We start from the raw sequence: 25,590 nt of genomic DNA on the forward strand, positions 1-25,590 counted from the left end.
AAAGCAGCCTTCAAAGCATAGTCTGCATCTATTAACCAGTACTTTTAATGCAAGCAAGACATTCAATTAAATATGTACACTATTTAATTATTGAAGGCTGCTTCTTTGTTCAGCCTGCTTCATGTTAACTTAATGTTTTACATTAGAATAAATTCTTTAAGAGATGGCATTTTGGGGGACATTGAAAGAATGAAATCAAAAGTAGAATTGAAATTAAGAAAAACTCGGTGCTGTTATAGGTCCAAGTTTGGCAATAAACTTCAAAAATGTTCATGTTCATACACAACATTCATATTAGTAACTGAAAGCAGCTTATTCATCTTAACAATGTTATCAATGTTGTTTTCATCTTCATTAATGACACCATGTGATGACAGTGTCATTATCTAACGTATATGCAGTTCTGTTGGTTATGATAAAAGAGAATTCGATCTTTCGTTAGTTAATAAAAAATGGAATTGCGACAAGATAATTATCTCTTTTCTTATTTTCCAGTCCTAACATTAAGGATTATGTCCCTCAGCTTGCTTTCAACTAAACATATGTAAATGATGGTTAGCTTTTGGGTATAAATCTAAGCTAAGACTCCTGTTGCTGGCTTGTCAGTCCTTTGAATATGGCATACCAAAAGCAAATTACAGTATTACCACAGAGCTGTAGTAACAGAGTTGCAATTATATGTAAGACTACTGTCTCTACTGTGATCCTCTTGCAACAAAATAGTTGATCATGGGCACATGCAGGGCACATGCAACAAAATAGTTGATCATGGGCACATGCAGGACTTTTTTTGTAGCAGGAACTCCTTTGCATATTAGACCGCACACTCCTGATGTAGCCAATCCTCCACAAGCTTACAGGGCTTTTATTACAGGGCTTATTCTAAGCTCTTGGAGGACTGGCTATACCAGGGGTATGTGGCCTAATATAATAATAATAATAATAATAATAATAATAATAATAATACTTTTTATTTATATCCCGCCCTCCCTGCGGAAGCAGGCTCAGGGCGGCTCACAACATATTAATTCAATATAATACAATAAAATCATATAATTCAATAAATACTACATTATAAAACCATTGTTTAAATCAACATTCCAATTAAAATTAACATTTATGGTGCTAAATTTCAGGTTTTTAATAAATTGATGGCGGAATACAACAGCAGCGAATCTATCATTAACTCAGCATTCAGCGAAGGCCATCTTAAAAAGAGTAGTCTTGGAGGCCCTGCGGAATTGCTCAAGACTCCGCAGGGCCCGCACTTCATCCGGAAGTTGATTCCACAGGTGTGGAGCTGCGATAGAGAAAGCCGGTTCCCTTGTGTTCTTCAATTTGGCCTCCCTCGGCCCAGGGATGTTCAGCTAGTTCTTTCCCACTGACCTCAGTGCTCTCTGGGGTTTGTATGGGGAGAGACGGTCCCTCAGGTAGACAGGCCTCAACCATATAGGGCTTTAAAGGTAATAACCAGCACTTTGTACGGAACCCGGTATGCAACCGGCAGCCAGTGCAGCCCACGCAGCCCCGGCTGTATGTGCTCCCACTTCGGGAGCCCTAACAATAGCCTAGTCGCTGTGTTCTGCACCAGCTGCAGCTTCCAGGTTCGGCACAAAGGCAGCCCCATGTAGAGGGCATTACAGTAATCCAGTCTTGAGGTGACCGTTGCATGGATCACTGTTGCTAGGTCCTGGCGCACGAGGAAGGGGGCCAACTGCCTCGCCCGTCTAAGATGAAAAAAGCAGACTTGGCAGTGACCGCTATCTGGGCCTCCGTTGACAATGAAGGCTCCAGTAGGACCCCCAAGGCTCCAGTAGGACCTCTTGAGGACCTCTTGACCTGGTGTGCCGCTTTCAGTGACACACTATCAAAAACTGGGAGAGGAATTTCTCCTCCCGGAGCGCCATGACCCAAGCAAAGGACCTCCGTCTTCGTTGGATTCACCTTCAACCCACTCAGCCTAAGCCAACCTGCCACGGCTTGCAGTGCCAGGTCCAGGTTTTTTGGGACGCAGTCAGGCGGGCCGTCCATTAGTAGATAGAGCTGGGTGTCATCTGCATATTGATGACACCCCAGCCCATACCTCCAGGCAATCTGGGCAAGGGGGCGCAAGTAGATGTTAAATAACATCGGAGAGAGAACTACTCCCTGCGGCACCCCACAAACTAGTGAGTGCCTCTGGGACAGCTCTCCCCCAATTGCCACCCTTTGTCCCCATCCATCAAGGAAGGAGGAAAGCCACTGTAAGGCCAACCCCCTGATCCCTGCATTGGCGAGCTGACAGGTCAGTAACCAATGGTCGACCGTGTCGAACACGGCCGACAGGTATAACAACATCAGCACCGCCACGCCGCCTCGATCCAGATGCCACTGGAGATCATCCACCAAGGCGACCAGCACATTCTCCATCCCATGGCCTGGGCGGAAGCTGGACTTGTAAGGATCTAAGATGGAAGTGTCATCCAGAAAACCCTGCAACTGTAGCGCTACTGCCCTCTCGATAATTTTACCTAAAAATGGTAAATTTGAGACCGGTCGGTAATTTGCCAATTAGGCTGGGTATGCTGTACTCTTTTTCAAGAGAGGGCGGACCATAGCCTCTTTCAGAGGTGTTGGAAATCGCCCCTCTGAGAGGGATCTATTTGCAATGTCCCGTAAATGACATGTATTCTCCCTCTGGCAAGATTTAATCAGCCAAGAGGGGCATGGGTCCAGATCACAAGTTGTTGGACGTACAGTAGAGAGAATTCCGTCAACTTCCCCCAGGTTAAGTGTGTCAAAGTGATCCAGAACTGAACCAGAAGACAGGCACGGAGCCTCAAGATCTTGTACTGTATCCAATGTGGCGGGAAAGTCCTGACAAAGCGACGTGATTTTATCTGCAAAAATTTTTGCAAAAGCCTCACAGCCTATCTCTAATTCTCTCACATTTGGTCTGCCTTGAGGCAGTGTTGTAAGGTTCCTAATTATACTAAATAATTGTGCCGGGCGCAAATTTGCAGATGCAATCCTAGCTGCAAAATAGTCCTTCTTTGCGGCTTTGACTGCCATCTTATAAGACCTCATAAACGTTCTGTAGGATGTTCTCGTCACGAGTATGCCGCCACTGCCTCTCTAGTCATCTGAGCCCTTGTTTCAGCTGCCATAACTCCGCGGTGTACCATGGAGCCAGCCTCACATGAGAGGGCAGAGGATGTCAGGGTGCGATCTCATGGATGGCCCTGGATAGCCGGCCATGCAAAGTCTCAACCAGGTCATCAAGGGAATTGCCAGAGGACCAGGGATCCCACAGGGCCATTTGGAACCGCTCAGCGTCCAAAATAGGCTCTCCGCCCATACAGGGTTGGGGCGGCGCCTTCACTTGGGCCTTGAGGGCAAGGTGATCCGACCATGGCACTGCTTCTGAGGCAATATCGTCTACCAAAATCCCGGACGCAAAGATCAAATCTAACATGTGACCAGCCTGGTGTGTGGGAGTTGTAACAAATTGGGAGAATCCCAGTGTCGCCATGGAAGACACTAGGCCCATAGCCAGATTGGAGGCCGTGTCATCGGCATGGACATTGAAATCACCCAGAACCATCAGCCCTGGGTATTCCAACGCCCAGCCTGCCACGGCCTTCATCAGGGATGGTAAGGCGCTGGCCGATGTGTTAGGCGGACGGTATACCAGCCAGATCGCCAACACTTCCCCAACGTCCCACGTCAGTCCGGCACATTCAATACCATTGATCATTGGGGCCAGGAGAGCCCGGAAGGAGTAATCCTCTCATATGAATAGTGCCACCCCTCCCCCCCCGCCCGCTAGTCCGTTATTGGTGAAAGACCGAATAACCTGGGGGAGTCATCTGGGAGAGAGCCACCGTCTCCCCATCTTGCACCCAGGTCTCGGTCATGCAAGCCAGGTCCATATCCTGCTTGAGCAGGAACTCCCTAAGGATCAAGGTCTTATTATTTATGGACCTGGCATTACATAACACCAATGACAGAGGCGGGCTATTCCTTTTAACCCCACTACCTGTCACTGTCATGATGGGACGCAGACTGGAAGGAGGCCGAGCACTGTTTTGTCTCCTTCCCTTATAATTCTGCCTGCTCCCACCGTCATACCTTCCCCTCCCCAGGAGCACTGGAATCCCCAGGTTGGGCAGCCACACCTGCGTCCGGTGTGGCCGTTGCTAATACCAAGATGACCTCACCCCCCACCTATATTATCTTAAAACTTAAACCCCCCACTCCCCACTTCAAAAACTCCAATTGTCCGGCACACTCCTAATCTAATCAATAGTTAATTTAATTAAAAAGACCCACCCTAAAACTCCCCTCTAATTGATTAGCCAAAAAATAGTTAATTTCATCAATAACATATTAATAAATAAACCCCCCAGTTTCAATCCCCAACAATTAATATGCTAATATATATATATATATATATATATAGAGAGAGAGAGAGAGAGAGAGAGAGAGAGAGAGAGATCTGCAGTGCTAAGCAATTAAATAGTATCTAATTAAATAACTAATAACAATTCTAATCAATTTAGTGGCCAGCAATATAAAACAATTATCTCAATGGAGAGTGGAGTGGAAGTCAAAGTTACCAGAAGGGAGGTAGATATTAAGTGCTCTTCTGAAAGTGCCAGTGCTCATAGATGTTCATAAAGTTCATAAAGTGCGGGCACTGTTTATATAGATGCGGCTTTGTTGTCTGGGGCCTGATGGACCTCAACAGCTCAGGTGACCCGGGGGGGGGAATGAGACCTCCCCCATATCCCCCCTAACTGCCAGCCCCCTGCACCCCACATACCAAGCCTCCTCACACCACTCAAGCCCCGTACAGGGCTTCCAGGTCGTGGGTTCCCAGCTGTCAGTTCAGCCGCATCCCGGCAGCGCCCGCAGAAACAGAAGGATGGAAGGAATAGAATGAAAACTAGAGGAGGGCTCTCACAAAGGGAGTCGAATTTCCACCCCTCTCTGTTTGCTTCCCAATAATAGCAGCGTTGTTGTTGTTCATTAGTAGCATGTTGTTGCAAAAGCTACCAAATTAGCAGGAGTCCTAGCACCTAGGCTCTCGTCTTGTCACCATCTTGATGCTTAGAACAGCACAGGTGGAAATAGTAATAACTCTAAAACTTCAAACAGACTTTTCTCAAAGGAGGAGCTAAATAATCTCTCAAAATTCCCAACTTGAAGAGGTTCCTCTGCCCAGGAAAAGACTTAAAGGAGAGACATAAAATCCTCTGGCCAAAATTTCTTAAACATCCACTCCTGGCAGTAAGTGGGCGGCAGGTAATTATCTCCTCGTTAGTGGAATAAGATAAGATAAAACTTGTCCACCCCTGCCAAGAAGGAAGAACAAAGCCGAAAGCAGCAGCAGATGAATTCAAAACATCAATTGAAGGTTTTAAACTTTGAAAAGCTTAGCTTTTTAATCAGAGATGAAGTCGCCACCGTCCTTTTATTAAAAAATAAAATAAAAGTTCACGAAGGGCACTCATGTGTTTCTCCTTCATTTTCATCATTTTAGCAGCTAATAATTAGAGTTTGCACACCCCAGACCTTATCCCAAGAGGCAACTGTTTTGGTCCTTTAAAAAGACGAGTATGGAGTGTAACTGTGCCCCCATCTTTTGGCTTATAACATTTAACACTTTCCCATTCCATTCTCACCAGAACCTTGCGAGACTGCTCACGTGGAGAGAACGTGATGGGCCCAAAGCCCCAAACAAGTTTTCAGACAATGACATTCGAACCTGGCTCACCCAGATCTTCAAAGGAGATCTGCAAATATGCAAAGGAGTTCCTGCTACAAAAAAAAACCCTGGGCACATATAAACGGTACACTAATTAAGAGTAAAGTCAGTTATCTATATAGCTTGTGATGGAACCGGCCCGATTCTGCCTTCAGACCCGGTCCCGTCTGCTCCCTATTGAGTTGCCAACTCCTGGAGGGAGCTATTTCTCCTCCTGCCCCTTGGGCTTGCTGCCACCACCTGCTCAGTCTAGGGGTTCAGATTGAGAGGAACAGGACTCCCAATCCCCCTCTCCAGCTATGAGGCTAGGCCTCAAGGTCCTCTGCGACCCTGCACTTGGGTTTCACAGAGACCTCAGCACTTCTTTGGGGCACCCCTGGAGGATTGGCACCTTATCCAACTGCATGCCTTCCCCCTTCCCCGGGGCCCCCTTCGCAACACCGCGTGGTCTAAGCGGTTTGGGGATCTATGTGGTACAGAGATGAACTGCCAGCATTTAAAACAGAAAAAATATTTATTTACAAGAGAAAAAGAAAGGGAAAGAAAAACAAAACCAAAAACAGTTGCATTTAAAAAGTTAGCACAGCACCCGCACAGCACACAGCATAACAAAGAAAAGTTGATTATAAACGCATCCTGCTGGCCCTGATCTAAACATGCTCTGCCCTTTTGGATGACTTACTTGGTCTTACTGCCTGGAGGCCTCATTTTCCTGAGCAGGCCTCCCCCACAGGCAGGAGCTCACAGGCAAGCAACCTCTCTTCCAGAGCGCCAGCTGCAAACTGAAAACTCTTCCTGCTTAACTCACATGCAAAGAACAAAAGCACTTCCTGCCTCTCTAGGAGACTTTCCCCCTAGTGTTGTGGGTTTGGCTCTGGAAGGGAGGGGGGGGAGTGAGGGGAAGGCTAGGCCGAAGCCTGCTTTGCAGTTTCATGTTCCTTCCCAAAGAAGCACCAACATTGACTAAAATGGCGTTTCTCCACATAGCTATTTCTGAATGTAGCCTCAGAGTGCCAATTATAAAATCTGCACAACTGGGCCATGTACAGATAAAGATGATCTAGAGGAACCTAGGGCGAACAAAACATGTGGGATTAAACTCTTATGGAGGGAGAAATCATGTCTCTGCAAGCACAGAAATAGTGACTAAAAATAATTTATTGTGATTATGACTTTAAATTGTCCGTTGATTTGGCTGATGACATGGAGTCACCATTGAAGAATACATCAAGTTCCCCTAATAACAGCAAAGTCAAAATAATACAAACAATATTATTTTTAAACAAATATTCTTCTCCTCTGTAAAAGTCAATATTCCATATTACAAAAGAAAAAAATTACTTTACTTTATGATGCAATGGGCATATAAATTAAATTACTCGTCTTCCTGCCTCAAACACACAAAAAATAGAATTGTTTTCTATTGTGTTTCCTGATAAGCTGAGCAAACAGTTGAGACATAGAAAACTGCAGGAAGAAGAGGAAATGAGGCTGAATGCTCCACCTTCAAGCTTGCAGATTTGAGCTATTTGCATAAAATGAGGGTGAATTTGCCTGGTTTTCCTTCTTCCAGCACTCTGCCATGCTGCATCTCATACTGTTCAAGCTCAAGAGCTCCTTCAGCTCTTACCAACAGAAAGATCCAGGGGCCACTGGAAGAAAGGGGAGGCAGGATTCAACCTAAGGAAATGTGATTCTGAAGAGTTTCTTTAACTGTTTTCTTCTGTGATTGTTTGAATAAGATTTCTAGCATGAGCTTTATTACTATCAGTGTAAAGTTTTTGGAATAATAACTATATTTTGGTTCACTTTTCAAACTATAATTTCTGCTTTTCCAATTCACTTTTCACTAGTTTTAAAGCCATAAATATAATTATCAACATAATATAACAAACTGAATACACTAATAGAGTTCCCAGCCTCCCCCAATTTTGGGGCCTCCAACCCACTGGCAATGAATTGGTTGGCAGGGGAGTCCCACCCCCAAAAAGCTCCATCAGTGCCCAACATGCCCCAAAGAGTTCCATCAGTGCCCAACATGCCCCCAAAGAGTTCCATCAGTGCCCAACATGCCCATCTTGAAGCTTTCACCCGCATGTTGCATGGGGATACTTTAGCATTTGGGTAAAAAACTCTATACCACCATAGAGTTTTTTTACCAAAATGCTGGAGTGTCCCTGAGTGACGTGCCCGGTGCAATTGCATCACTTCTGGCTGATGTCTTTGTGCCATGCAAACAAAGCACGCAGAAGAATAGTCCCCCCACCAGCAGCCAGGTAAGACCTGGCAACCCTATACACTAAACAGTGATGCATCAACTACTGTTGTATAATGTACATTTTATGTGGAAAATCTCTTGTATAACATATGAATGCCCAGTAAATCAGGATTTAAGCCTGGATTTAAGCCCAATCCATATATTAAAGGGGTCTCTGAAAAGCTGCTTCCTGATTGTTTTACTGTGCCATAATACCAGTAATGTGCAATGCATTTACCTTAGAATTACTATCCACACCAGCATTGTCCAGTTACCAGAACTGTGGTTGGTAATCTGGACTTGATCTTCTAATACTGAAGCTGCTTTATATGCATTGAGGTTTGATTGTTGTGTCTTTAAAACCCCATGACTCAAAAATGTATTTGATGTTATATTTGAGATTCAATATGAGTGAAAAAAATTGTTCTTGCTTATTGCAAGCCAACAGATAGACATGTTTTGTTTATTTAATACCCTGTCTTTCTCATAGTCAAACAGACATCTGACAAACAATATAACATGACAAAGATCTCAAAAATTAAAAACAATGCAAAGAAGTGTTAGACATGAAATGTCATAAACACCACAAAAATAAAATTAGAAAATTAGAACAAAGTGCAGTTAGAGCAAGATAATACATAAAATAGAATAGACTCACATCCTGTTCCTTTATTTTTTTAAAAAAATATCCTCCATTCCATTATACTACAGTCTCATTCCTTTTGTAGAAATGCCCTTTTGAACAATTTTTATATAGTTTGCAAAATGACAGAATTGTGGGGGCCTTCCTGACCACCACAACAGGCCATTTCATAAAGTGGGAACCATAACAGACAAAGCATTTTACAAGGAGCTGTCATCTTACCCATTTGCAGGGCGGCATGAGTAAACCTCTCATGGCAGAGCGTAACAAGGGAGGCAGTCCTGCAGATATCCAAAGTCATAAAGAATTTTGTTGGTGATAACCAGTACCTTGAATTAAACCTGGTAACTGACAGGTAGCCAGTGGAGTGACTTTAGAGTGAGTGTAATATCCCTAATCTGCCAAGCTCCCAACAGCAACCAAGCTGCAGCAGTCTGTACCAGTTGGAGTTTCCAAGCTGATTTTAGTGTAGGCTTCCCAATCCCCAGGTCCCCGCAGGGGATCCCCTGGTTTTACAGGCTTCCCCCCACCCCCAGCCAGCTGGCCGGCAGTGGGGAAGCCCTGCCCTTCACAGCCACCACCTACCAGTAGATCAATGGCAGCTTTAGAAACCTGCAAATAGGTTCCATTTTAAAATGTGTGCATGTGCCTTTAAATAAGAGCAGTAAGTACTTCATTGGGAAGGGTCAGAAGCAGTTCACTTCGTCAAAGCAGAGTCCCTCCCTTTGTTTTGCTTTTGTCTCAGAGCAAGTAAGTGTATGTTAGGGTTGCCAATCCCCAGGTGGGGGCAGGGGATCCCCTGGTTTGGAGGCCCTCTCCCCACTTCAGGGTCATCAGGGGGGTGGGGAGGGAAATGTCTGCTCAGCACTTCATTATTCCCTATGGAGATGTATTCCCATAGGAAATAATGGAGAATTGATCTGCAGGTATCTGGGGCTCTGGAGGGGCTGTTTTTTGAGGTAGAGGCACCAAACCGGCAGTATAGTATCCAGTGCCTCTCCCCAAAATACTCCCCAAGTTTCAAAAAGATTGGATCAGGGGGTCCAATTATATGAGCCCCAAAAGAATGTGCCCCTATCCATTATTTCCTATGGAAGGAAGGCATTTAAAAAGGTGTGCGATCCTTTTAAAAGTGATGACCAGAACTCCCTTGGAGTTCAATTATGCTTGTCACACCCTTGCTCCTGGCTCCACCCCAAAAGTCTCCTGGCTCCACCCCCAAAGTCCCCAGATATTTCTTGAATTGGACTTGGCAACCCTACTTCAGTGGCAGATCTATATATAGAATGTATTACAATAGTCTACTCTTGTGGTCACTGTGGAATGGATCCATATGGCCAGATTGGCTGAATCAAGATAGGGAGCCATTTTCAGACCTAAATGAAGATGGGTTTTTTGCAGGTGCATTAACTTGCTTCCCCAGCAATAATGTTTGGTCCAGTGTAACTCCTAGGTTTTAACTGAATCAACAAGGGTCAGCTGAAATCTATCAAATGTGGGAAGCACAATATCCTTCAAAATTTCCACCCTCCCCCAAATTACCTCAATCTTGAAAAGAAGCAGCAGACCCTTGCAGAATACAATATCTGTACTATTTTGCTCAGTTAAGTAGTATAGAAACAGTCAGCTCCTCTAACTTATCTAGAATGGAATCTGGTTTAGCTTAGTATCTAAAACAATAAGCCATGTTCCTGATTCAAATCTAATTTCTGCCACAAATTTTAATACTCTCTATCAGTCACAGCCTCCCATCTACAATATTGGGAAATATACTAGCTGCCATATAGACACTTGTGAAGATTACAGCAAGAGTTGTGTGAAGTACTTGGAACCTGAGGGTGCTGTATAAATGGTAAACATTACTGGTCTCATGTTGAAATAACAGACTTTTACCCCTAGTGTTTTTAATTATTGTAACATTCAATAATGTGCATTTGTGTTTATGGCTTTAATTACCTTCCTGTGATAGACTGTTACAATCTGATGCAAAATACTTTTTTAAACATTTATTTCAGGGTTATCACAGACCAAACCACTATATTGCTACACAAGGTAAGCTAATTTCACATCAGAATTTCCAGGTGTATATGTATATTCATGTTTAACATGCCAGGTGTACTGGTGAAGGTTTACATTTTCATTTAGCTGTAGTAAATAATCAGCTCTTCAGCCCAGATAGCTGATGTTCTTCTGATCTCACACAGAAGTTAAAAGACTTAATATAGCCTCAACCAGCTTTTTCTGTTCTGGTGGAATAAAGTCCCAATAGAGGTTAGGGCACCATGGGAGCTTTTACAGTGTTGCAGGCCATGTAAAATTGATCTTTCCCACCAGCCTTTTGGATGAGGCAATGGACATCAAACATCATCTAGCCCCTCCTGTTTTAATCTACTGAACTGGTGAATTGCTGAATGGCTGTGGCCACTCTGGAAACTTCTGGTTCCACCTCTTTTCTTAGTACTGTGCTATACTTTCTTAATACTGTGCTGAGACTCTGTAAATTAATCTCAGTACACCATTTTAAGGTTTTAAGGGATTGTGCTTTTATTGTCTTATAGTTTATTTATGGTTAATCTTCTATGTTGTAACAACCTACACTGAGCCTGCTTGCAGGAAGGGCAGGGTAGAAATTCAATTTATACATAAATAAATAAATCTCATTCTTAATTAATATTTCTGTTTTACAAGACATGGGGTTTTTTTTCAGGATAAACCATACTAATGACGTGGCCAACACTTCTCCATATCCAACATTTTCAAATACATTAGATCCAAAGTAGATGTGGTAGTCGCTGACATGTTTCTTTTCACATGAACATATAAAGAAGGATGGAGGTTGAGAGGGATGATGAATCTTCCCTTTCATATGACTTATCTGCCTTTAGTCCAGTTTCACCAGCCACTTTTCTCTATTCACACTTCACTTGTACTATTGTAGCTACCAACTGTGGGGAAATAAGGGAAGAGGGGAGGATTCAGGTCCCCTCTCCTGCACTCTTTGTACTGTTAGTCTGCATTCAGACATCACAGGTAATTATGGTAAAGGTAACCAATAACATAAACCCAGCTTGGTGCTGGGCTTGCAAATGTGCCTTGGTTCCCTCCCCCCTTTCTCATGCGTTGACTACACACTAACTATAGCTACTATATGACACTGCCTTATACTGAATCAGACCCTCAGTCCATCAAAGTATTGTCTACTCAGACTGCAGTGGGTGTCCAGGGTCTCAAGCTAAGGTTTTTCACGCCTATTTTCCTGGACCCTTTTTAGTTGGAGATACCAGGGATTGAATTTAGGACCTTCTGCTTACCAAGCAGATGCTCTACTACTGAGCCACTGTTCCTCCAATAGTTACAGTGAATGCAGCTATACAGTTTAATCAGTTAGTCCCACACTGTTTTTGACCCTAAACCAGTGTTTACTCAAAGTTTAGAATCCCAGTTAGTGAATGGAAATGATAAGAATTAACCACATGCCGATTCATATGCCACAGATAACCAGTTTTAGTGTTTGGCTATTCTTAGCACAGGAAGGGAATAAAAGGTTGTGTTCCAGTCTGGCAGCAACTGGTGGTCCCTTCATTGACTTATTTGGACCACCAATAAACCCTCCACTTTTTATGCAAATGTATGTGAATGGTGGCTTCAATATGGCCCTCAAAAGAACAGAATGTCTTCTCCTGTACTATACAGTAAGGAAAAAACCATCATCTTGTGAGCTGTGGAGGTTTTTAAGAAGCAAGGTTAAAAACAGTTTGATAATCATACTATATTGCAGTCACTGCACATTATACTTACCTAAATTGTTATTCCAACACTGAAGATGAAGTAGACTTTTCTTGAGGTTTACATTTTATGTATAGAGCTATCTTTTCTGCCGAGAGGTTTCACAGAGCTGAAATTGTATCAGTTCACCACCGCTCTAATTTGCACTAGATTCTCAGTTCTGTAAATTAATAATTACTTTTCCCAAATAATTTTACAGGGAGTTTACACAATCAAATAATCACAATGGTTTGTGTCACACCAGCAGGGGACCAGGAAGGGCCTCTACTGGCTGCCACCACTCTGGTACGGGTTAGTCTGGGAGGTCCCACAGCACCCACCCAACCCCCTATGTCTTCCTTCTTCACAAACCTGTTCTATCCGTGACCAAAGAGACATGAAAATGCAGGCAATATTAATGCAACAGTGGAAAGAGGAAAAATGGGAAAAGGTAGTGCAAAAAAAATAACAGCCATGAACGTTCCCTGCCTCTAATACTAGCAGACTCACACACACCCCTTGGGTGTGGGATCTCTTCCAGCTGCAACCTCTCTCCAACCCAGCCTTTTCAAAGAGAACCTATTTCCCTCTCTAGCTGGCCTTTTATTGTTTCCTCCCATGTCCCACCCTTCTGGACAAGTTTTCCCTCCAAAAATGCTGCCCACCCAATCAGAGGGACAGAAGAGATCCTCGGGAATGTAGGCCCTGTAGCTGCTCTGATACAGATTTCCCTGGAGCCTGTAGGCCTCATTGGGCCTAGGATCATAATAGTTTATTTCTCTTATCTGTATCTTTTATTATTCTTTGGTAAATTAAAGGCAATCCTTATGATTAAAAATTCTTTCAAAGCTTTCTTTTTTTCAAAGCATGTGCAGCTGCCTTATACTGAATCAGACCTTTGGTCCATCAAAGTCAGTATTGTCTTCTCAGACTGGCAGCGGCTCTCCAGGGTCTCAAGCTGAGGTTTTTCCAGGCAAATAGGTGTGAAAAACCTCAGCTTGAGACCCTGGAGAGCCGCTGCCAGTCTGAGAAGACAATACTGACTTTGATGGACCAAAGGTCTGATTCAGTATAAGGCAGCTTCATATGTTCATATGGTAGCTGTTAATCAGACTTCCCCCATTGCTTAGGGTTGCCAATCCCCAGGTGGGGGCAGGGGATCCTTCAGTTTGGAGGCCTTCCCCCTGCTTCAGGGTCATCAGAAAGCTGTCTGCTGGGCACTCATTCCCTATGGAGACCAATTCCCATAGGGAATAATGGAGAATTGATCTATGGGTATCTGGGACTCTGTGGGGGGGGCTGTTTATTGAGGTAGAGGCACCAAATTTGCAGCAGAGCATCCAACACCTCTTCTCAAAATACACTCCATGTTTCAAAAAGATTGGACCAGGGGGGTGAATTCTATGAGCCCTCAAAGATGTGCCCCATCCTTTATCATTTCCAATGGAGGGAAGGCATTTAAAAAGTGTGTGGTCCCTTTAAATGTGATGGCCAGAACTCCCTTTGGAGTTCAATTATGCTTGTCACAACCTTGCTTCTGGCTCCACCCCCAAAGTCTTCTGGCTCCACCCCTAAAGTCCCCAGATATTTCTAAAATTGGACTTGGCAACCCTACCAGTGCCGCTGAGTGAACAAACTCAACAGTCTGACCTTATGTAGAGATGTTTCCATTTCTTTCTCCTGCCAGAGAAAAATAATGCAGACATTTATTGTTATTATGTTAGCGTTGTCCCTTAAAAACTCCACTTTATGTCAATTCATTATCATTCATAGCTGCCAGAATCCCACTGAGGGTGGAGCATACCGAACTCCCAACACTGGTTTCCTGCCACCATTCAGAGCAGCATGTTTTTAAACATCAGCCGTTGGTCCTACAGCATGATGTCACTTCTGAGGAAAACTTGGAAGTGGAGAGAGTCCTCTCTAGGAATCATCAGAAATTCTTTGGCTTTACCATAGAGCCTCTGGCAATTCCTAGACATGCTGACAGCCGCACCAGAAATGTCTCTACCTCCCATTCTCCTGCTGGTTGCTGTGCCTTGCCTGGTAACCATATTATCATTGTGAATATTTCACTTAAGAGTATTTAAAATAGCAGTCAACATCGGTGGCATACCAAGAGTTGGGCAGGGTGCAGTCCACCCTGGGCACAGCTTAAGGAAGACCTTTGAAGGAGACCCTTTAAGCCAGTGTCTTGCTACATCTAGCCAAATTTTCCTTTTCCTTTTAAAATGCAGTTCTGGCTGTAGTCATTAGGGCACAGGGAAGACTGAGCATAGCAAAAACACTCTATTGATTAAACTTCCTTTGCTTAACTACATCTGAATCAGCTCACTGAAAGCTGCTACAGCAGGGGTGGCCAAGCTGTGCCTCAGGAGACACATGTGTGGTTTTTCACACATATTGCATGGCTTCAGGAGGTTGAGGAGGAACTTAATGTAAGCATAAGGACCTCAGTCAGCCTCTAAGCACTGACCCATTGGTAGGTGACTAGTTTTGTTGTCTGTGAAGTGGAAAGGAAGGGGAAATAGGAAGGCTTGCAATCTCTTGTTCTCCACCAAAGAAATTTCCCAGAGACCTAGAGTGGGGAAAGAGAGCACAAGAGCCAAGGGAGGAAAGCGAGTACATAGGGGAGGGAAATCACCAGCAATGCCTCTGAGTCCAGTTGGACATGCACTCAAGATTCCTGCTCTTCCCTGATGGACGGGTGGAGTGACCTGAGCGCAGCCGTTCCCAAGAAGGGCAACAAAATCAAGAGCAGAGTGATGGAAGGAAAACAAACAGGTGAGAGCCAATGCTGGCCCTTGGCTTGGTGAGCAGCTATGGTGGCAGGATTGGGGGGAGGGTGATGGCTGTCCTCACCCCTCCACTGCAAGGTGCACCAAGATGGCCAATGACAGATCCTGTGGCCCAGTCGTGCAAGCTGCAGCACTGATAGAAGAGGCTTGGCCAGCCAGTACAGGCCTGGTAGCCAGGGGCTGTGGCTGGCTGAGTACCATTGTCCCCTGACAGGTTTGCAAGCCTGCTGAGGCACAGGAGAGCTGCTGCATCCCCTTCCTGCACAAAGCATTAGAAGTAAGCAAGTTAACTAGTCTCCCACCAAGTTCTGGCAGTGATGTCATGGTGCCCCTTGGTTCGTCTGTAATAACATTTGCACTTTTTCTCATGTGCCCCCTTCATTAGGCTGTTCCACTGGAAAGAGGGATGAAATTAAAGAGGGTGGTACAGGGTTCCCCCTTAGTTTCATGGCTTCTGTAGAAGCTGTATTTACTAACCTTGGCATCAAGGCAAAGAAAGGTGCACAATGATGCAAATGGTGGCCAGTAATTTATAGGTGTGTTTCCTTCTCCCACGGGTACAAAAAAATAACTTGGGGTCGGAAAGAGTCGGAATTGACTGTGTGACTGAACAACAACAACCTTTCCCTTTGCTGGTCTTATAGGGACTGTTAGTCCCAGCTTTTGTTTTTAAGACAGAATTCTTCTAGCATGGTCGTGTTCTTAAGGGCATACATATGTATTTTATCTTTCTGTGCAAAGAAAGTATTAAGAGTTTTAATGAATCCATGTGTGTAATATTTGTGTATGTCTTGCGGCTCTCCAACATCTGACATTTATTCTATATGACTTTTACATTAAGCTGGTTTGGCCACCCCATGGTGATTGCCAGCCTGCAGGTCATTTTCTCCAAAAGAAATTGGAGCCTTTCTTTTTTTCCTTTTCTTGCACCCAGTTCAGCCAGATCTTGCCAAGCAGTAGTTACGGTTTTGCAGCAAGATAAAACAACCTTTCCCTCTCTTAATATATTTTCCACACTTTTCTTTTTCATTTGTCTTCCTTCACCTAATTTTAACATGTTTTCTCCCCCTTTATTTTCAATGCTTGGTCTCAAGCCTTTCTCATCCCTGTCCTGCTTTGTGATAGAATGTATCTAAGAGTAGTATAGTAGCAGGTGTTTGTTACTATTATGAACAAAAGACACTGAGTTTGCTGAGCATTGTACATTACATGGGTTGTGCAGGGCTTCCAACCTCCTATCCCTTGGTTGAACTGTGATTCTGTCCTTGATATCAGCTGACATTGCCACAATGGCACTGGGTTTGCTGGGCACTGTACATTGCACTAGTTCTGCTGGCTTAAAAAAAAACCTTGCTTGGACTGTGCTCGACATCAGCTAGCATTGGCACAATGGCACTGGGTTTGCTGGGCACTGTACATTGCACTGGTTCTGCTAGGCTTCCAGCACTCCTTGCTTGGACTGTGATTCTGTGCTTGACATCAGTCTTATTGAACTTTCCTATTTACAGTTTTGTTGTAATCAAGAACATGAGAAGGCCTCCCTTGTGGAGACTGCTCCTTAGGCATTGTGTTAAGTCAAATACATCACCAACAGGACTTGGTAGGCTGCAGTAGCTAATGATCCAAGGAAGCTTTCCCTGCCACCACCTCTTTTGCCTCAGTGACAGAGCTCCTCACAACTAGGATTGCCAATTGTAAGCCAAAATGCCCTCAAAACAAGGTTGGGGAATTGTCAGGTGGGCACCTGGCTTAATCAGGATCTTTTACCTGTGTATACAGGATTCCACGTCCAGAAATTAATGCTTAAAAATATTAGGGACTCTAATTAAGTAAAACAATTAAAATTTGTTCCAGAAAAATATAGGCTTCCATACAAGATAAAATACTCATAAAATCATACATACAGTCCTAAGAAAAATAGATAGAGAGATAGGGAAACACATGGGTAGACGAACAGGGCGATATTTACCGATCGTAGTCTTCAAGGAAGGCTCCAATGGCGACGAGTGAGGAAGTGGGAGAGGGGACCCGAAACTTGGCCTTAGAATCAAGGATGGATCTAGACAACGGAATTGGGATACTGCTAGAAGCACACCTGTGGATAGCTAGTCCACAGGTTATAAGGACTACCTTGAGCCCTTAGGGGATGGGAGGTACGAGGGAGGAGGAAAGTGGTCAGCTGATGCATGACCTCCCAAAAAGGGGAGGCTACGCAGTGACCATAAGGGCTGGACTACTTCGAGAGCCAATAGAAAGTTCATTGGTGTCACTTAATTGGGTGTCCATTCCTGACCAATGTACAGACTTGGATCTTGGATACCTGAGTGAACTTTCAGGTTGAAATGGACCAGGGTGGGGATGCTCCAAGGGGATAACAAAGAGAAGAATGGGGGAAATCACTGGGTGGAGGTGTGCTTAAGACTATTAAACTTATCTAAAAGGGTGACAATAGAGAGTCAAATCAGTGCCTAGGTAACACCCAGTCTACACAAAGGAACTTGGCTCTGGTTGAAAATGGTCTTCCTCTTCTTCTGTCTTCATTTTGGCATCAGTCTTTGTCTTGAGTTCTGCTAAACAAAGACAGTGGCGGTTAGACGATTATCCACTCCTGGGGTGGGTGGATTGTTTGCAGGCATAGGTGACATCTGGCGAGTATGTGAGCCATCCGCTTCGCTGGAATGGAGTCAGGCCTGGTAGGAAGATGGCTGCGTGTGGTGTTAGCCCTCCACAGTGGATTCTATGGTCAGTGCTTCAAAACCATTCGCCTGGATAGCTCCTGGCGGCGCAGTCTCCTCTACTCCATGGTCGGGATGGACGTCATACAGAACGACGGGAAGCCATCCGTTCTCCTGGTGGGCACTCTTGTACCGGTCTTGAGTGCCTTCGTAGCATTATGGCTGCTAGTACTGCATAAGTCCCTTTCACCCTTGGGTAGGTTTACTCACACTCTCTGGCCAGACATGTGTGAGTTACGTCTCCAGGTGCTCTGGCAACCAAGTTGGTGATTACGATGTTCTGTGAGGGGTTTTTCCTCACACAATGTCCAAATGGGGCCTGAAGATCTTCCAGAATTACAATTTGTCTCCACAAGACTGTGGAGATTAGTTCCCCTGAAGAAAATATCTGCTTTGGGCAGCAGCATAGACTGTGTGGCATTATACCCTCCCCATCACTAGAAATAATGTAAGTTGTTTGTGATCTGAGATGACAAGGCAGAAAGAAATGTGTCAGTTAATACATTTTGTTTAATAAGATTAGGTGGGGATATTTCAGGTTAATCATGCCATCCTACTGCCTTTCCCTCTGTCATCTTCAGTCACAACTGGCAACTGAAGAAGATACTGAAGTCACTTTAGGGCTGTTCATAATCTTTTGGAAAGCATATCTTTTCAGAAACTGTGAATGTATGGTCTAAACATGCAAACTGAATTTTTGAGATATTTCCTGCAAAATAGTATGCCATAATTCTTTAATCAGCCTTTCATTACTCACTCCTTTCCTCTCTTGGTGTACGTATATGTTGCAGTATACTCTACTGAACAGGAACCACATTACAGAATTTAATTCCAAATCCCTGTGGAGTGGGTCAGATTGGTATTTAATTGTCCTAGTACTCTTTTTCAGCTCCATTCAACATATCAAGTGCTAATAAGCAAATGTGATTGGATGCCGCTAAATAGTGACAAGTATAATCGGTTTGCAGTAGGCTACCAATCTGGATTTTAACAAAGCTGAAGGTTTGCATAATCATTTATTTCTTGCTGTTGTAGTGTACTTCGAGTGATCCAGACTTACAAGACTCGACTTGCAAATGAGCAAGCATTTTGCCCCTTTCTATTCAGGTTGATTAGGGCACTAGTATAAGATGAGCAAAAGTGTTTTAGCTAATTCTGTATCAAGAGACCATGTAACTATATTTTAAGTGCAATAAATTCTAAACCTGCAATTTGGGTTAGAAAATTAGACCCTATTTTTCTTCTGTACAGTTGCTATAATAGGCTGAAATTGCCACTAATGAAGGCTTTTGGTGATCTGCAGTAATTTGCACTGCCAGACGGAGTTTGCACCTGGTTCTTCCTTGTAGTAAAACTCTCTGGTGTTGTTTCAGTGCAAGAGATTATGTAGAAAGAGACGATGGGCATAATTTAAAAATGGCTGACATCTTTCAATTGATAATAGTTCTTTAAAATCCATTTACAGCAAAAAAATTGTGAGACTATACAACTTTCTAATTGTTAGTGGTTATTTTTTATTCTGTGCTATAGATAGTCAGTGAACATTGTCAGGCTGCTATAAAAGAACGGTGGAAGAATGGGTTTTTGAGTAGCATGTACAAGTGTCTGCTGGACATCTTAATACTCACATGGCCTATTAAACAATAATTCAGAATTCATCTTTTGTGACTATATCTATGTCCGACATACAGCTCTTTTTGTTCTCCCCTATTATTTTCTGGTATATTCTGTTCTGTGCATAGATGAATTGCCTTTAAAGGTTTTAATATTTATTACTAGCAAGTCTCCAATTCAGAGTGCATTCATTTCTACATGGCGATAAGGTTTGTATAAATTTATGCTCAGATCTTGCTCACCATATTAATACATTTGTCTGCACCCTTTACTGTCCAGTATATAGCAGAGCAACAGAATTAAGTAACACAGGTACACAGTAAAAGGGATCATACAATTACGCATGGGAACAGCAGTTAAATTTGAAGGGTTCAGGACTCAGCTTGTTATTGTTTAAATATATTAGGCTTAATAAAATGTTTTAATTGCCTAATTTAAAGCAGCATCTAAAACTGGCATTTTTATCCCTTCAGATTGCCTTCAGCTTTATAAAATAAGAAACCATTTACTCTTTTACTTTTTATAGTACAAACATAAGTTCCTTCCTCAATACAAGAAACTTTCCATATTTCAGGAAAAATCTTTTCATGGCACTTACAAGCCCCTTAAGATAACTATTTTTAGTGCACATGTTTGTGCAGCTTTAACTTTAGCAACACTAATGTGCCACTATAATAACCACTTTCATATCCTTCTACTTATCTACCTATTGCCATATGTGTTGCAGTGGATTACAAAAAGGACTTTTAAAATACAAATACATATTTCCAGCCAAATGTTCTACTTAAAATAATACATAAAGTAAAGTAAAATATTGTTTTGAATTGTTCACTTCAAATTGCTAACACAGCACATCTAAAGAATACTTTGTTGCCCTGGTTCTGTCCTTCAGATGGAAATTGTGATGGCATATTAAGTTTGAAAAATAACAGTCTTTAGAGTTCTTAACAGACCATATCAGTTCACCACCCATAGTCTTTGATCCTGCTGAGGCGGTAGTTGGAGATCTGCTTTGGGTGAGGGGATTGGCAAAAAACTTTTACATGATCTAACCTAATTTCATGGCTGCACAGTTTAAAGGAATCAACTGGGTTTGTTCTAGATTTCTCTGTTAATATTTCTTTCCTGTGTTCTAGCTGAGCCAGTTAACATGTTGTAATCCTAAAATGTGGCTTTGTGTTACAAAACTCCTGGGATTCTTTTCTTTCACTCACAGAGCTGCTAAGATCCACCATCAGTTCCCTTCTGCTAAAATAGGGATCTTCTATTGGAGGAAACTTCCTTTTGTTGGACAAAAATGAAATCCTCCAGTGGAAGGATTACTTCCTTCCAGAGAACATTGCTCACTTTGCAGCACTGAACCACTGAATCCAACCTGATTGGTTGGGACTGTTGGGCATCAACTATTGGCTTATCACATGTCTGTCATCCCCTTTCACCTTGCATTGCTTGACTCCACTCTCCCTTTCCAGAGAGCCAGTTTGGTGTAGTGGTTAAGTGTGCGGACTCTTATCTGGGAGAACCGGGTTTGATTCCCCACTCCTCCACTTGCACCTGCTGGAATGGCCTTGGGTCAGCCATAGCTCTGGCAGAGGTTGTCCTTGAAAGGGCAGCTGCTGTGAGAGTCCTCTCGGCCCCGCCCACCTCACAGGGTGTCTGTTGTGGGGGAGGAAGATAAAGGAGATTGTGAGCCGCTCTGAGACTCTGAGTGGAGGGTGGGATATAAATCCAATATCTTCTTCTTCCCACTGCTGGCCCAGGAACGTTCAACCAAACCGTTAAAACACCACTCTCATCTCAGGCATGACTCAAGCACATATCTCCGTTTTTCCACAACGGACAACTCCTGATGCACTAGGAAGCCGCCGCTAAGTCAGGGGCCCTCCCCACCGTTCCAGGTCCACCACCACTGACATCACCATCCACCATTGTCCCACACCTGTCTCACCTCATGAAGCTGACATGCGGGAAGCCTGGATGTCCATAGCCCTTGTGCCTGGTGCTGGGCCGTCTCCCAGTGGCTCCCTCAACCTCCAAAATGGCTATGGAGACACTGCTGCCGCCGCTGTCCCATACTCTCCAAAGGCTGGCAAACAGGCCAAGGAGCTGCCAGGGCCTCCAAAACAGCCAGAATGACACTGCCCTCCACTCTCTCCCAGACTCACAAATGGCTGGGGAGACAATGCCAATGTAACCTTCTCTTCTAGGGTTGCCAGGTTCCCTCTGGCCACTGGGGGGATGGGGGGTAAGGTTGCCAGCTCCAGGTTCAGAAACTCCTGATGATTTGGGAATGGAACCTGGGGGAGACAGGCGTTCAATGCCATAGAGCCCAACCTTCAAAGTTTCCATTTTCTCCAGGGAAACTGATCTGTGTTGTCTGGAGATGAGCTGTAATTCCACAGAATCCCCAGGTCCCACCTGGAGGCTGGCATCCCTATCTTCTCATGCTTTTCTATACATATATGCAGGGCTTTTTTGTAGCAGGAACTCCTTTGCATATTAGGCCATACCGCCTGACATCACCATTGTTTCACACAGGCCTTTTTTGTAGAAAAAGCCCAGCAAAGACTCATTTGCATAGTAGGCCACACCTCCTGACACTAAGCCAGCTGGAACTGTGTTCCTGCTCAAAAAAAGCCCTGCATATGATTAACTGGCATACAACTTTGTCCTGTAAAACCTTTAAAAAAATAATTATTTTACTATTTTTTCAATCTTCCAAATATTTTATTTTGTCACTCATTTAGAAAAATATTTGGCCCAGATGTGGAACTAAAGGAGCTGTTGGATATGTTACATTTTCAGACTATGATTCACCATTCTTCTATCAAGTAATTTATTAATCTTTCTTTATTCAGGATGTATTATTACCATACCAAACCTTTAATGGCATAAAAAATTCAGATAAAAATACACAGAATATAAAAATTTAAACATTGGAGATAAAATCAAAATAAAACCGAGCTTACAGATGCATTCAAACATGGTCAGAATTAAATTTAAGGATGTCAGCCAGAAATTTTGCCACAGCCTCACTAACCACCCCCTCACTATCACTCAATAAATAATAACAGGGTGGCAGAATAGACAAATCTGGAGAAAAAGAAAGCTTGCCAAATAAATCTTTACGGAGGTTATGGTATAAAGAACAATCAAGCAATATATGCTGGATTGAGTCAGGGGTATTTGCTCCACAGGAGCAAAGTCTGTCGGCTAAAGGGATGTATTATTGTACTACTAGGAGGAAGGCCCATTGTACAAAGGAAGACAACGGGCTCTAGAAAGAAACTGAGGGTGAGCGGCAGGCATCTCCACCCCCACCCCTTACAAAGTTGCCAGCTAGGAAGAAGACGACATTGGATTTATATTCCACACTCCACCCAAGAGTCTCACAATCTCCTTTATCTTTCTTCCCCACAACAAACACCCTGTGAGGTGGGCGGGGCTGAGAGAGCTCTCCCAGAAGCTGCCTTTCAAGGACAAGCTCTGTGATAACTATGGCTGACCCAAGGCCATTCCAGCAGCTGAAAGTGGAGGAGTGGGGAATCAAACCCGGTTTTCCCAGATAAGACTCCTGGTGCATCAGGAGTTGTTCGTAGTGGAAAAACGGAGATATGTGCTCGTGTCATGCCTGAGATGAGAGTGGCATTTTAGTGGTTTGGTTGAATGTTCCTGGGCCAGCAGTGGGAAGAAGATGATGATATTGGATTTATATCCCGCCCTCCACTCAGAGTCTCAGAGCGGCTCACAATCTCCTTTATCTCCATCCCCCACAACAGACACAACAGAGGGCTCTCACAGCAGCTGCCCTTTCAAGGACAACCTCTGCCAGAGCTATGGCTGACCCAAGGCCATTCCAGCAGGTGCAAGTGGAGGAGTGGGGAATCAAACCCGGTTCTCCCAGATAAGAGTCCGCACACTTAACCACTACACCAAACTGGCAGGAAGTACCATGGTGTGTAGGGAGAGGCCATGGGCAAGTTCCATTGGCTGGGCTGGGGGAGGTGGAGAGGGAGGGGAAAGAAACAGGAGTGTCTTTGCACGCAAGCGAAAGCCTTTGCATCAACATACACAGCCAGGCTGTCTTCTTAGACAGCCTCTGAGCCTTGGCTATCAGTAATCACTCCTGTAGTTTTGTTGTTTCCTCACACACATGCACTCTTGACAGTCTACTCGTCCCATCTTGCCATCTTCCCAGGCATACATTAGCATGCATTCGCCCCCAACCTTGCTCTTGTCATACCCACTGCCATCACTTAGCAATAACCTTCCCACCATTGGCATGTTTGCACTCTCCTGCCAGGCCTGGGCTTTATGCCTCCCTAACCTTTCTGTCTCCCAGCCCTCCGAGTTACTTGTATCTTCCGCAGCTTGTGGCATTCACCCCTCCTCTCACTGTCATCCTACCCACCCCAGCTGTTGGCAGTAGCCCCTTTCACCGTTTCCCCACTCCCTGCCCAGCCTTGGCAATGAATCCCCCCCCTTACCCTTGCCATCTTCCAACCCACCTACTGTTGGCAATTAGCCCCCCTACTTGCCATCTTGCCAACCATGCCATGGATTGCTCCCAGCCTTAGCCTCCTCCCAACCTCTGCCATATATAAGTTCCATATATATGCTTCAAAATGGAAAACATGATGTTCCAGCATGTCTCCCATTCTTAGTTGCCACATTGCTGAGCTCTCCCCACTCCCCCACACATATTGTCATTTACTGTGGAGCTAGAGCTGCTATTGGGCACAGCCTGCCTTGGGTCGGGCAAGGGCCCAGTAGTAGCCAGTGGTGAGGCTATCCTTCAACCTCATGAGTCCTTTAGAATGGTAAAGGAGGGGGCGGGAGGTCCATAGGAGCATTGGCGGCTCCCTGGACCTTGCAGAGACCCCAGGAGGTTGAGATGGGTGGGATTGATGGTCTTTGGGTAGGCCTCAGGAGGCCACAGCAGGGCCCCTGGGGTGCTGGCATCTCCCATGGCCTCACAGAAAGCACTTGAAGATTTGCAGGGTGACAGTGAGCGTGGGTGGATTTCTGTTCATCACGGTGGCCTCAGGAGGCCACAGCAGGCACTCTGGGGCACTGGCAGCTGCTGAGGCATGGGAGAAGGTGCAGGAGGGTTCCCAGGGCTGCTGCACCTCCTGGGGGCTTGGGGAGGCCTTCGGAGGCCATGGGAGACCATAGAGTTTCATATATATGCTTCAAAATGGAAAACAATATAATTACTAAATAAAACCAGAACAAAGGCTGCCTTCTTCATTGCTGACCCCACATTCCCCACCTTTTAGAACGGACTTCTTGAGAGGGTGATACAGACTCCATCCCTACCAGCTTCCAGGAAGGCCCATAAATCCATTCAGTATTAGAATCCATTCAGTATTTGGGTGATGTTTTTCTCAGAACAACTGTAGTTTTATTTCAGGCTGATTCTCTTTATATCTTTCCCTCTTTTAATAGGGAGTTGTGTATAAATCTGATGGAAGTACCTTTTTTTGTAAACCACCCTGAACTATTAGAAGGACAACATATGTGCTTTTAAAGGAAGAAAGAATGAATTAGTGTGAAAGTGTTTTAGAATGGCAGTTGAGATATTCAAAAGATCATTGTAAGTGAGAACATTTCATGTTAAGGCCTCTGCCACTGTGATGATTGTTCAGGTGAAAATGTTTACCAATTAAGTGCCGAGGACAAAAACATTCACCTTTATAAATTACTCTGTAATTGTATAAATCCTATGCCCTCAGATATTCATCTAAACTCACAAACCTCTAAGTCATTAGCCCTTCCTCATCAGAACAGCACTTCATCCCATCTATTCCAGTTTTATAATATACAATTTGAAGTGGCATTGCTTTGACTAATTTATTACAAAAATATTCAGATTATATTCTTATTTAGAAATTGTGGTTAAGTACTTTAATTGTTATTAGATATTCTCCCTGATTGCATGTTTTTAATATTTTGACTTCCCCCCCCCCTTCCATATTATTGTTTTATATTAGGTCTCCAATCTGACATTCATTAAATGGTTAGATTAA

General features: G+C 44.0%; 1 protein-coding gene across 18 annotated transcripts in view; it reads left to right on the top strand.

The window, feature by feature from the left end:
- Positions 1 to 25,590, top strand: part of PTPRM (protein tyrosine phosphatase receptor type M) — a 792,664-nt gene that overhangs the window by 706,124 nt on the left and 60,950 nt on the right. For all 18 annotated transcript variants that reach the window (XM_060243981.1, XM_060243978.1, XM_060243979.1 and 15 more), the window contains one exon: positions 10,665 to 10,701. In XM_060243981.1, coding sequence (XP_060099964.1) covers positions 10,665 to 10,701 — 37 coding nt within the window. The remainder of the gene's footprint in view (positions 1 to 10,664; positions 10,702 to 25,590) is intronic.

Source organism: Heteronotia binoei, chromosome 7, assembly GCF_032191835.1.
Source record: "Heteronotia binoei isolate CCM8104 ecotype False Entrance Well chromosome 7, APGP_CSIRO_Hbin_v1, whole genome shotgun sequence".
Lineage (NCBI taxonomy): Eukaryota > Metazoa > Chordata > Lepidosauria > Squamata > Gekkonidae > Heteronotia > Heteronotia binoei.